Below are 12,622 nucleotides of genomic sequence, written 5' to 3'. Positions count from 1 at the left end.
GTGTGAGAACTTTCTCATAGTTGCCTGTCTCATTATTGTCTTAAAGATGTTCAGACCTCTGCCTAGAAAACTTCAGAGCAATGGTGAGTAAAGTTAAATATATGAAAATGTAATTAAAACTAATGAGTTACAAGATTCAATGGCTTCAATTTCCCCCAACATCTTCTTATTTTTATTTTAATATTTATTAATTATATACACAGTGAAGGAGAAATCAGATATTTTCTTTGTAAAACTACAAGCAAGTAAGTGAAGAACTTCCCAAGATTCCACTTTCTCTGTATTGTTGCCTTCACCAAACATGCCCGGTCCCTTACTCTGCAGTCTTAGGTGGTTTGTGTCCAGCTCTGCAATTATGATTCTGGGCAGAGGAGCACAGAGGATGCTCAGGTAGAAAGAATTTCCATCCCTCCTGAACTCATTCTGAAAGCCCTCTATTCTGGGGACAGGTTGGCTTCCTGGTGTGAGCTTCAGAAGGAGCCAGAAACCCAGGAGAGGGTGTTGTACATTCAGGACAGAACCCTGAGGGACAATCTTCACTTGATGAACTCAGAGACAAACATGTATCAAACCAATGAAAGTCGTAGTTACATGTGAGTCCCTTTTTCTTATAAACTACAACAGAATTCAGAAGTTTCCCCTACAGCATTCTAGGTGCTGCCCACAGGAAAAGACTGTACCATACATAAACACCAGAAGGCAGAAGCTATGAGCATTGCTTTCAAATTCCATTACCACATTCTCTCTCCCTCCCCCTCTCTGTCTCTCTCTCTCTCTGTTTCTGTGTCTCTGTCTTTCAGGAGATATGCCTTTGTCAGAGGAGGGGTGTCACTTTGGACTTTGTGGACTTTGGAATCTTAAAGCCCAAAGCCATGCTGACCTAGACTCTCACTCTCTCTGCTTTTTATGGTGATCAGAGTTAAGCTCTTACCTACTGTTCCAGGGATATGTCTGCCTGCTACTATGCTTGCCAACATGATTATCAGGGCCCACCCACTGAAACTGTAACCAAGCCCTCAATTAAATGCTTTCCTCTTTAAGTTTCCTTTATTGTGGTGTGTATCCACAATAGTAGAACAGTAACTGAGTTTGGAAGTTATACTTAACTCTCCACAACATGGACAAAGAAGAGGAGGAATCTAAATAACTGTTGGATGCTGAAGCAAAAAAAAAAAAAAAAAAAAAAAAAAAAAAAAAAAAACTAGAATCTATGTTCCTCACTTGGTCTTAAATTGGTGAACTCACAACAGAAGATCAATGGAGAATTTAACTCATTAAATGCTATAAGACATCTTGATAGAGATAAATCCCATATCCAGGGTTTCTGGACATGTTATCTGTGAGATATCCTCCACTTAGGGAGGAAACAATATTTCTGGGAATCAAAGCGTTGGTGCTCTCTTGCAGTGACTTCCATCCTATCCTGCCAAAATACTCACATTTTTCCTAGGTTTCTAGGAATTTAATCACAGTTTTGATGTTGTTTTTCAGGAGGCTGGTTAAACCCCACTGAGAGAAGGCACCCAGCCCTCCCTCACAGGGCCACTCCCCTCACCCTCCTGCACCTTGGTTTGTGTGCAGCTTCCCCTGCATCTCCCTCACTGTGTCTCTCAGAGCACAGTAGTACAGGGCAGAGTCTGACAGCTGCACTGAGGACTTCTGCAGGTGGAAGGAGCTGGTGCTCTTATGGAGGGTGGCGTGGAACCCTTGCTGCTCTGTCCTCTTGTTGTCTGTGGAGCTCTTCAGGAGGAGCTGAGGGGCTTTGTTGAGATATTGCATGTACCAGAAAACCACAAGACCTGAATAAGTAGTCTGATAAGTGCAGTTCAGCATCAACGGTGACCCCTCTGTGACAGTAACCAGGTCCTCTGTCTGGGTCACTGAGTCTCCATTGCTTCTCCCTGAAAATAAGTAAATAAATAAATGAATGTGGAGGAATCACTTTGCCACATGAGAAAGAAGGTAAAGACTACCACAGCTGTAAGAAAATGATATCATCAGTGTAGCTCACCGAGCATCAAGAGGAGTAGCAGAACTGAGCAGGTGTCAGGAAGCATGTTCACAGAAGACAGTGACACTTGAGTTCATCAAATTCACAGGACAAGTCTCCTCACCCTTATTGCAACTCCTCATTTAAACATGGACCTCCTTCTGCACAGTGACAGTCTGTCATGTGAAGCCACCAACTGATGAGACATTAACCACATCTGAAGACGTAGCGCCCTCTGCTGGTTTCCCTTCAAACTGCACCACAGCTGTGTGCACAACATATTGTGAATAAACTTCAAGCTTCACCCAAAGGAGGCAGGTCTCAAGTTCACAGTAGATGTCTGAAATTACCGATGTTTCTGAACTTTATGTATCCTATTGTATTTTGTGTGATAAATATGCATACAATATTATATGTTATATTAATATTTTATTTTTACATAAATACACATAACTGATAAAAATTTACCTACTCGTTTTCCTTTTCTTAGTTCTTCAGGAATGCTATGCAATGAATTTTTATTATATTCATTGGCATCCTATACACCTGCCAGATACATTCACTCTTCCCTACAAAACCAGTCCTCCACTCTTTAAAATAAGCACCTCAAGTTTGCACTACAATTTGTAGTGCCCATAAAATCCTGGATGTGTGGCCTTCAGTGGACAGTGGACAGTGAATAAATAGGGCTACACTATTGAAAAAGTCTAAATCTCTTTTCCAGCAGCTACCAACAGCCCATGGCTCCTAGCTAATGGTAGGCATGTACACCTTCCCTCTGTTTGCTGGAATTGATTCTGACCTGATCCTTTCCAAGTGCTGTCTATGTCTGTGAGGTCATGTGTGCAGCTGCCCCACTGTGCCCAGAAAACAATGTATCCTTGTAGCCATCCTACACCTATGGCTCCTACATACTTTCTATGACTTCGGTCCTTTGGAGGAAAGTGTTTGATGGAGGTCACCAAAGTTTGAACCTTTTCCAGTCTCTGAAGTTTGAACCTTCTGCAGTCTCTTCATCTTTATAGCACAGTGTGTTCTGTTCTCTGTGACAATCAACATGTGTTGCAATAAGGGAAATGGAATGACAAATTTTATTTCAACTTTTAGAATAATTTCTAAAAATTAAAGGAGAAAACCCTCCTAAATTGTTTAGAATAGCTTGAAGCTAACTTTCATATTTTGTGTTTTTAATGTCTACACTATAGTTAGCACTTGCCAACTAACAACTGACAAATGATGCACTGGAAAGCCTGTGTCACAGGATGTGGACGGGGCTCCAGGCCCTGTGTCAGGTTTGAGGACGCAGGTGTCTGGGTGTGCACTTGCAGCACAGAAGTACACGGCAGAGTCCCCAGACTGGGTGTCTGTGATGTGCAGGGAGAAGTGTTTGGTTTCCTTAGCATGTAAAACTATCAGTCTTTGTTCCTGCTTTCTTTCCATAATTAAATGGAGCTTGGGATGCTCTCCAGGTCTGCCGTGGACCACCCAGTGGGCTGTGACTGCTGGAGAATCAGGGTCCTAGGTACTCAGGTTGGGACAGATTCGGCAAATGACAGACAGATGCAAACACAAGAGAGGCTTGTGAAACTGCTGCAAGATTACTTCAGTGAGAGCATCAGATATATACATATGATTTAGGAACTAAGATTTGACCCCATGCCAGGTTATACATAGTCACATCTTATGAGTGGTTACATGTTCACAACTTATCTTGAAACTAAAAGAGCAAAGCAGGAAGTAGCCTTTGTGTACCATCTGGCCTCCAGACAGTGGTTAAAGTCTCAGACCTGAGGTCAATTTTATTCTTAGAATTCTGCCGAGCTGACTCCTATGTAAAAATGCAGAAGTTTGCAAAGCTTAATATTTTTATGGCCAGTCAGGCCAATTTTATGTGCTGCTAAAAGTCTAGCCTGTGTCTTAAATCTTCTTTATACTATTCTCTACTCAAATGCCAGTAGCTGTGCCAAGCACAGGGAAAAAAGATAATATCAAAAAAAGGCACTATGCAGAACCCATAACCCAGGAAGCGAAGCATCTTTGGAGAACATCCATAACTCTTTGGAGTCCAGAACCAGGCACTCTGCCAGAGGCCTCCAGGGAGCTTAGCCCCGAGGGACACATATCTCCCATCCAGCATCATACATAAGTCATGTCTCACAGAGGACTCTGGAGTTAGTGTGGCACAGGTCCTTGCTTATACCAAGGGAAGTAGAACAAGACACTGTCTGTGTAAGTGCAATTGATGACAGCGCTGGCTCCCTCCTGGACTCTCAACGGTGAAGGATGCTGCTCCACCTGCTCTCCTTAGCTCACCCCGATGCAGAGAAATGGAAATAAAGGAGAAAGATAGTCATGTTGTCTTTCTAGGATTTGTTTTCTACATTCACTAGAGGAAAACTGAATAAAATAGAGTTCCTCCTGGATATCTCTGAAACACTCATGGAATATTATGTTGTCCTAAAATCTTATTCACCATCTAGCTGCAGCCACAGATACTTGAATAAAGTGGGAATATATGTCTTCATTGTCCTTCCAATTAAATTGAGATCCAGTATAGATCATGATGACTAACAGGTCAGATACAATTTCCAGGGTGTTGTTCTTTCTCAGGAAGAATTACACCTCTTGAGTCATCCACTCAGCCATTGAGAATAAGTTTGTGTTTCTACTCTAAGCCTGCACAACCATCACACAAGAAAGTAAATTCTCTGCATACTCCCCAGCAGCTGAGGTCTACTACCACCTTTTAGTTGCATCCTTAACCAGTGAAGCCTCTATTTAAGTATTCTCTGACCTGAGAGGGACTCAGACACATAAAACAAAATGTGTCATATCAACTGGATTCTAGTCTGAAAGATCAAGAATGGCATTTGTACACACCAATGAATCTGTTTGTTCTATTTAAATGTACTATATTTGTGTATAATACTTCATATAGAAATATATATATATACATGTATATATATGATGTTTTCATGTATATATATGTGTGTGTGTGTGATGTATTCATGTGTGTGTGTCGAAAGATATTTCTTATGTCTATATCTGTATTTACTAATGCACTCCCTTATCCCAGAAGGCTCAGATCATTCCAGTAACTCCTGCTTTTCTTGGAGACAGATAATTAAGCCAATATTTGTCCTTGAGAGCTATGGCACCCAGCAAAATGCTTTTTCATGTGTCTCATGGACTTTCCATAGCAAGAGATCAGTGTTCTTTCCAGTTCAGTGAGATCTTGTTGACAATACAGATAAGATTTATATATATATATATATATATATATATATATATATATATATATATATATCATACCTTTTAGAAGTGTTGGCCTGGAATCACATAAACACATAGAAATCACTCTTAGGAAAGTTCTCAGGCATCATTTGATATTCTGGAAGGCAACATCCATTTGGTTTACTCTCACAGTATCCATTCATTGGTAGACTTAATTACTGATAGAATACCAATGGTGGATTACATAGAGAATCTGTGACACCATACAATGATCCATCTTTCCTCCATCCTGTGGATACTCCCAACCCCTGCCTCCCCTCCACTTTTTAGCTCCCTTTTCTAAACTGTAAACATCTACAAACACTGTCTATCTGGGAACCTAGTGGATTTACAGACTTGGAAACCAGGTAAATCACCTTTACTGTTCTTCCTGTCCTCCATTTCAGTTCTCCTGGTACCATCCCTAGCCCTGTGACTGACTCGTCTTCTACCTCTTCCTCCATTTACTGAGGATGAGGCAGTATCTTGCTGTATTTCCTTTCCTCCCTTGCCCCTTTTCCTTTGTGCCTAATGCCAGAAGAGACTCTACAGTGAATGGCCATAGATTCCTGGGAAGCATGTATTTCATATTCACTCTCCTGCCTACCTGACATTGCCATTTCCCCAGTTTCACCCCCAGACATGCAGGGTTCTGTCCTTGCTCTCTGTTTCCATATCCCAGGAACTCCACCAAACCTTACATAGGACACAGCTTTCCTCATTTAGTTTGACTTTCTTAATTTTTAATTTCCATTTTTAATCTCATTTTTTTCTTTAGTAATTTTATTACTACTGGCATGTCTTGAAATGTTTTTTTTTTCATTTTATTCCAGTTTGTTGTGGACCCTCTTAACATCCAACATCCCCTCAAGCCCATCTACTTTCCTTCACGTCACCCTCCAATAAACAAACAACACTTTCCATCCACATTGATGACACTGGAAGGGTCTCATTAGGTTATTCACATGTAGGTCCTCCCTGCCCTCCATAACAATCTTTTCTTTCTCATTCTCAGTCTGATAATAGACTGCTTATAGGTCAACTTCATCCATTGGAGTCTGCAACTCTTGATTCAGACTCAGGACCCTTAGCCCTTCCATCCCCCATACCCCATCCTGCCAAATAATTCTTTGCTTTACTGCCTGACCTCACTATGTTTTCCACCTCTAGGTGTAATCAGGATCTCCTTAGCTTGTTATGCAAGCCTCTATCAGCCTTTCATCCTAGCCCACATCTATTCCTTTCTACCACACATTGACCCACAGAAGCACTCCCTACAAGACAACATCAACCATGGAGGAAGATCTAGAGAGTTCAAAGAAACCAAAAATGAATACACCCACAGAACAAAGACAGTACAGATAGAAACACAACAACCCCAACCATAGACACTGCACAGAAATACAGGCATTAGCAAACAAGAAAATATGTCTCCACCAGAACACACAACCCTAATTACAACAGATCCTGAAATACAATAGAGCTAAATCACAGAACAAAGAGATCAAAAAATAGATATTATAAACTTGACCAAGGATCCCAAAGAGGACATGAATAATTCACTTAACAAAATCTGTGAAAAATTAACAAACAGTGGAATTGAAGGAAAGATAAAGCACTTCTAGGCATGCAAGTAGAAATACAATTACTAAAGAAAACACAACTGGAGAGAAAACTGGAAATTAAAAGTTCAGGAAGCCAAGCCAAAGTCTCAAACAAACCTTCACTAACAGAGCAGATGACACAGAAGAGGGGATCTCAGGTATTTCAGATAAGGTAAAAGAAATGGACACCTCAGAGGGGAAAATGTTAAATCTATAAACATCAGAAAGAAATCAAGGAAACAAAAACTATCACAATAGCTGGGGAAAAATAGCTGGGATAAACTCTAGCCATGCAAGTAAAAAACAATAGTAACAAGTAAAAAAAATAATAATAATTTTATAACATGGATGGAAGAAACAGAAGATATAAGACAATGACAATATTTAACATAATCATGGATTGATAGAAATAATATGTAAATCATCCATCTTACCAAACTAACTGACAAATTCAATGTAATTTCTGTCAAAATACCAACACAATTCCTCACAGAAATAGAAAAAAAGAAACAACTTTTCTGCTTCATATGGAAGCACAAACAAATTAGGATAACTCAAAAAAAAAAAAAACCACAAATAATAAAATAACTTCCTGAGGTATCATCACCCCATATTTCAAGTTGTACTATATAATTTTATTCAAAAACACATTATGGTATTAGCAGAAAAAAACAGACATGCTGATCAATGGAAAAGAACTGAGGACCCAAACATGAATCTCCACCCCTACAAATATCTTATTTGATTAAAAAGCCAGAAATACATACCAGAAAAAGATGGCATCTTCAACAAATAGTGCTAGCCAAACATGATGGCTACTTGTTAAACAATGCAAATAGAATAATTTTATCACCCTGTATAAAACTCAAGCCCAAATAGATCAAGGACCTCAACATACCTCAAGACACTCTGAATCTAAAAAAAAAAAAAGAGAGAGAGAGAGAGAGAAATATGGAATAGTCGTGAAGTCTTTGGCACAGGAAAAGATTTTCTGAACCAGACACCAATAGCACAATCATTAGAAACAATAATAAATAAGGTGGATGTCATAAAATTGTAAAGCTCATGTATGGGCAAAGAACACCATCATTTGAATAAAGTGGTAGTTTACATAAAAGGGAAATTATCATTACAAATTATACATCTGATATTGGGGTAATATCTAAAATATATACAAAACTAAAATGACTAATGTGGTGATATTTTGTTTACATTTTAACAAGTAAAGCTTTCCTGAATATCAGAGTACAAAGCTGGTCAATAGTTAGCCAAAGAGGCCAGGCAATAGTGAAACACACCTTTCATCCCAGCAGCCACAATAGTTAGCTAAAGAGTCCTGGTAGTGATAGCACACTCTTCTAATCCCAGCAGCCATACTAGTTAGATATAGAGGCCAGGCATTAGTTGCATACACCTTTAATTGCAGCACTCAAGAGGTTGAGGCAGATGGATCTCTGTGAGTTCAAGGCCACAGTGGGCTACATAAAATTGGTCTAGTCTAAAAAATAAACAGAGTCAGGCAATGGTGGCTCATAACTTTAATTTCAGCATTTCAGAGTTACAGGCCTTTAATACCTGTGCTAGAGAAGTGGAGACAGGAGTGATAAGGTAGGGAGAGGAGTATAAGGTGGAAGGAGCCTGGAGATCATGGCATTCAGTCTGAGGATGCATAGGGACATGATCCTTCCTTTGTTATGATGATTTGGTAGAGGTAAGAGGTCTGTCTTGTGTCTGGCTCCTTTACTTCTCTGTCCTTTCAGCCTTTACCCTGATATCTGACTCTGGGTTTTCATTATTAAGACCTATTACAACTCATGCTACAGAATAAACATCAAGAAAAAAAATGACCCAATTAAAAATGGGAACAAATCAACACAGAGAGTTCTTGAAAGATAAAACACAAGTGGCTGAGAAACATTTAAAGAAATGTTCAACATCCTTAGTCACCAGAAAAATGCAATTTAAAGACAATATGAGATTTCTTCTTACACCTGTCAGAATGGCCATAATCAATGAAGCACATAAAGTCTTATACAGGTGAGGTTATAGTATAAGGGAAAAGTCATCCATTGCAGAGAAGATTACAAACTCTATAGCCAACTTTGTAATAAGTGTTGTGGTTCTTCAGGAAGATGGGAATAGATCTCGTCACTATTAAGCTACCACACTTTTTGGCTTATACTCATAGGTGTCTCTACCCTACTATAGAGAATACAACTGCAATTTTCTTTGCAGTTGTATTCATAATAGCCAGAAGTTGTAAACATCCTTGATGCCCATTAAGAGATGGATAGATAATGAAAATGTGGTACATTTCTGCAATGAAACATTATTCAGCTATTAAGTCATGAAATTCACAGGTAAATGGATGGAGTTAGGGGAAAGTATGCTGAGTGAGGTAACCAAGACCCTAAAATACAAATATAGTATGTATTCCCTTGTGTGAATATTAGCTTTTAATTCTTCAATAGGCTTGTGATGGTATGTATTTCTTCTGATATTAGGAAGAGAGCAGGAGATTATGAGAAACAGAAGAACATCCTGAAGAGGGGGTGGGAATAGAATATATAGTAAAAGAGACAAAGTGGGAAGTTGAACAGGGAAATTACATAGAAAGGAGGAGGGAAAGAGGGGATATGGGGAAAGTCAGCCAAAACTCAGCTTCATCTGAGAGGTCTTATGGAAATGTACTAAAGTTTGTGTGGTGTGGTGTGTGTGTGTGTAAATGGTGAAATATAGATATGAGTAAATATATATATATATATATATATATATATATATATATATCTTTATACATGTATGAAAGAAACCTAAATGAAATCACCAAAAATAAGAGACAAAGCAAACCTAGACATTTCTTCCCAAAATGAAACCAACAGTGCCACAGTGTGGGAGCAGGACAAGCACATGTGTGTGTATGTGCATGTGCATGTGTACATGTAGAGACCAGAGGAAAATCTTGGAGGCTGTTCCTCTGGTTAGGACCTGTGTGTGTGTGTGTGTGTGTGTGTGTGTGTGTGTGTGTGTGTATGTGTGTGTGCACATATGTGTATTTGAGTGAAAAAGTGTGTGTATGAACGTGGAGTCCAGAGATCAACCTTACATGTCATTATTAGGGACCTGCCCACCTTATTTATTGCAGACAAACTCTCTCTGATAAATGGGTCTCATGATTAGGCTAGTTTGAATAGTGGGCTCTAGAGTCCTGTCTGTCTTCACACCATACATACCACAGCCACCATACCAAGCTTTTTATGTGTGCTGGAAATCATACTCAGATGCTCATGGCTCCATGGCACCTACCCATTTCCTATATTTCACCAAGCATCAGCTAGGAAATTCTCTCTTCCTTTTCTTTTTTTATCTTGAGTGTTTTCAGCCTCCTAGACTATAAGCACAGAAGCATAAAATGTTCTTCTACAATTCTCCCAACTCCAGGGAGAAGGAACTAAAATTCCATAGTGGAGCCAGGGAGCCCTAACGTCTACTATGCTTTCTGCATGTGTTTTCACCAGGGCACTGCCATGTTAGGATAAAGAATTTATCTTTGATGTTCCAGTAGTAAAATCATATGAACCAGGGTGAAAGCAATATTTAGAAATAAAAGATGCTGAGGAATCACCACAAATTCTTCAGTTGATTTGAAAAATTTGTGATGACCAAAAAATAAAATGGTACTTTTATGACTGTGAAGATTTCTTTGGAAAAATATTAACAAATTCCAATTCCATCTTCTCCTGTTTAACTTTTAGTTGTCGCTAGAACTGACACAATTATTTTAGATTTCAAATCTTCCATGATTCTGGTGAATTCTTACATTGACTAACAGTGCATGAAATTCTTTCTTAGATGGAAATACTTAAAAATTATAGCCAAGTCTGATCAGTACATTTGGCACCCAGAGAAGACTCTACAGGAAAATCAGCATGAAGGATTCAGTAATGAAGACAAACCTCAGGCCAAAAACTGAAGAGTAGATTTTCACTCTCTGTGTAGAAAAGACATAAAATGACAAATGGAAGACAGATTCTAGTACATCCCTGCACACATATTCAGTCACTTGGTGAATTATATATCAAAGGGGCACAGTGTGAGGAAGATGGAGAACTACTGTTCTAGAGCAAGATTGGAAGTAAGGACAGAACCCAAAACCAGGAAGATCCTGGAGACAGCTAATCTCAAGTGCTGAAGAAGAGATCCTGTACCAGATAAGGAAGAGTGTAAAAACCCATACCTCAAGTTGTTCTCTGACTACCATACATGCACCAGGCCACATGAATGCCTTCACTCACACAGATGAACACAAACACACATGCTCAGACACAATACACAGACCTACATACACAACATTCAAACAGATCAACACACATTCACACACCTAAACAACACACATGCACACATACATATTCACATATATATCCTATATAGCTCATACTACACATACAAGACACACACACACACACAACAACAATAGTAACAACAACAACAAAACACACCTAGTGCCCTTTGTCCTTTTCTAAGGTCTCATGGTTGTTAGGAACTAGCAGTTAGCTGATCCTCACCCCCAACGATGGGCAGGACACTCATGGCCATGTCATCCCTACATCAGCCTTACCTGGTGGCTCAAGCTTTACTTGGCTGCCAGAGGACTCAGTCATGCGTAAGCCCCCCTTTTAAAGCAAGCGCTCTCTCTGGTCTCTCTCTGGCCTCTCTCTCTCTGGCCCCAACTCTTGCTTTCTCTCTCTCTCCTGCTTTCAGTTGGCCACCAGCTACCCCCCTTCTTCTCTCCCCTCTCTCAATAAACTCCACGTGGGCGCTGAGTCCCGTGTTTGTGTTTCTTAGGCATTAGCTGCAGCAAAAGAACATCACTGGTGCCGAAACCCAGGCAAGCTCTCCTTGAGGGTCACTGGTGGCCTTCTGCTGGCAGGTAGCCAGCCAGATATACTCGGAATCCTGTTTCCGATACCAGTAGTCCGCCTCCATCTCCACCCCACCCCACACCTCACCCCGCCCCCCCCCCCCCCCCCCGTTCGCTGGAAATACCACCCCACACTGGCTTCAATTAGGTAAGGTACCCTTTTAAATTTTAACCGGTTTCCTTAGGGTCGGATACATTCCTCACAGGTGGAAGTCATATTCCCCGGGCGGTATATCTGCTCTGCTTTCAGACTGCTGAGTCCTTCCGGCCTTTGTTGGCCCTCCAATGTTTTTCGGGCTGATGAACTTCGAATAATGCTCTGCCATTCTCGCTTATCCTGTGGCCACACTCTTGAGCTGACGAGTTCCACTTCCCTCTCCACCCATGGGGAATAAACCGACCAAGGAAATACCCCCCTGCACTGGGATGCCTAATTTAACATTTAAAACCCTTTTACTTAATGCTACTTGTTAAGGCACCCAGATTTATTTACATTTGTACTGAAAAGTGGCCTAGATATCCCCTAGAAAATAATTCAAATTGGCCGTGTAACGGCTTTCTAGATCCTGATATCTTAAGGTATCTTTCAAATTACTGCCAGCAAACAGGTAGATGGAAGGAGTTTTTTCTATCTCTCTGCTAAACAATCTCTTTCCCTAAACTTGGTTCTGTTCTCTTCCCGCCACGCTAAAACTCTCCTGCCTGCCACATCTGCAGCCTGTCTCAGGGCAGTAGGCTGGGCTGAGGCAGCATCTGCTCAAGACAAAATTTTATCTCAAAACTTTATGATTTCTGCCAGCTGTTGGGGATATGTTTATGGCAGCCGCCATCTTGACC

General features: G+C 40.2%; 1 gene segment (V, D, J or C); it reads right to left on the bottom strand.

Moving 5' to 3' along the window:
• Nucleotides 1-1,551: 1,551 nt before the first annotated feature.
• Nucleotides 1,552-2,057, bottom strand: LOC127217579 (T-cell receptor alpha chain V region CTL-F3-like). The segment is given in 2 exon segments: nucleotides 1,552-1,901; nucleotides 2,012-2,057. Coding segments are annotated over 2 exon segments (396 nt in total).
• Nucleotides 2,058-12,622: the final 10,565 nt, after the last annotated feature.

This window comes from Phodopus roborovskii, unplaced genomic scaffold (genome assembly GCF_943737965.1).
Source record: "Phodopus roborovskii unplaced genomic scaffold, PHOROB, whole genome shotgun sequence".
In the NCBI taxonomy this organism is placed as follows: Eukaryota; Metazoa; Chordata; class Mammalia; order Rodentia; family Cricetidae; genus Phodopus; species Phodopus roborovskii.
This window is presented reverse-complemented; position numbering and strand designations above follow the sequence as displayed.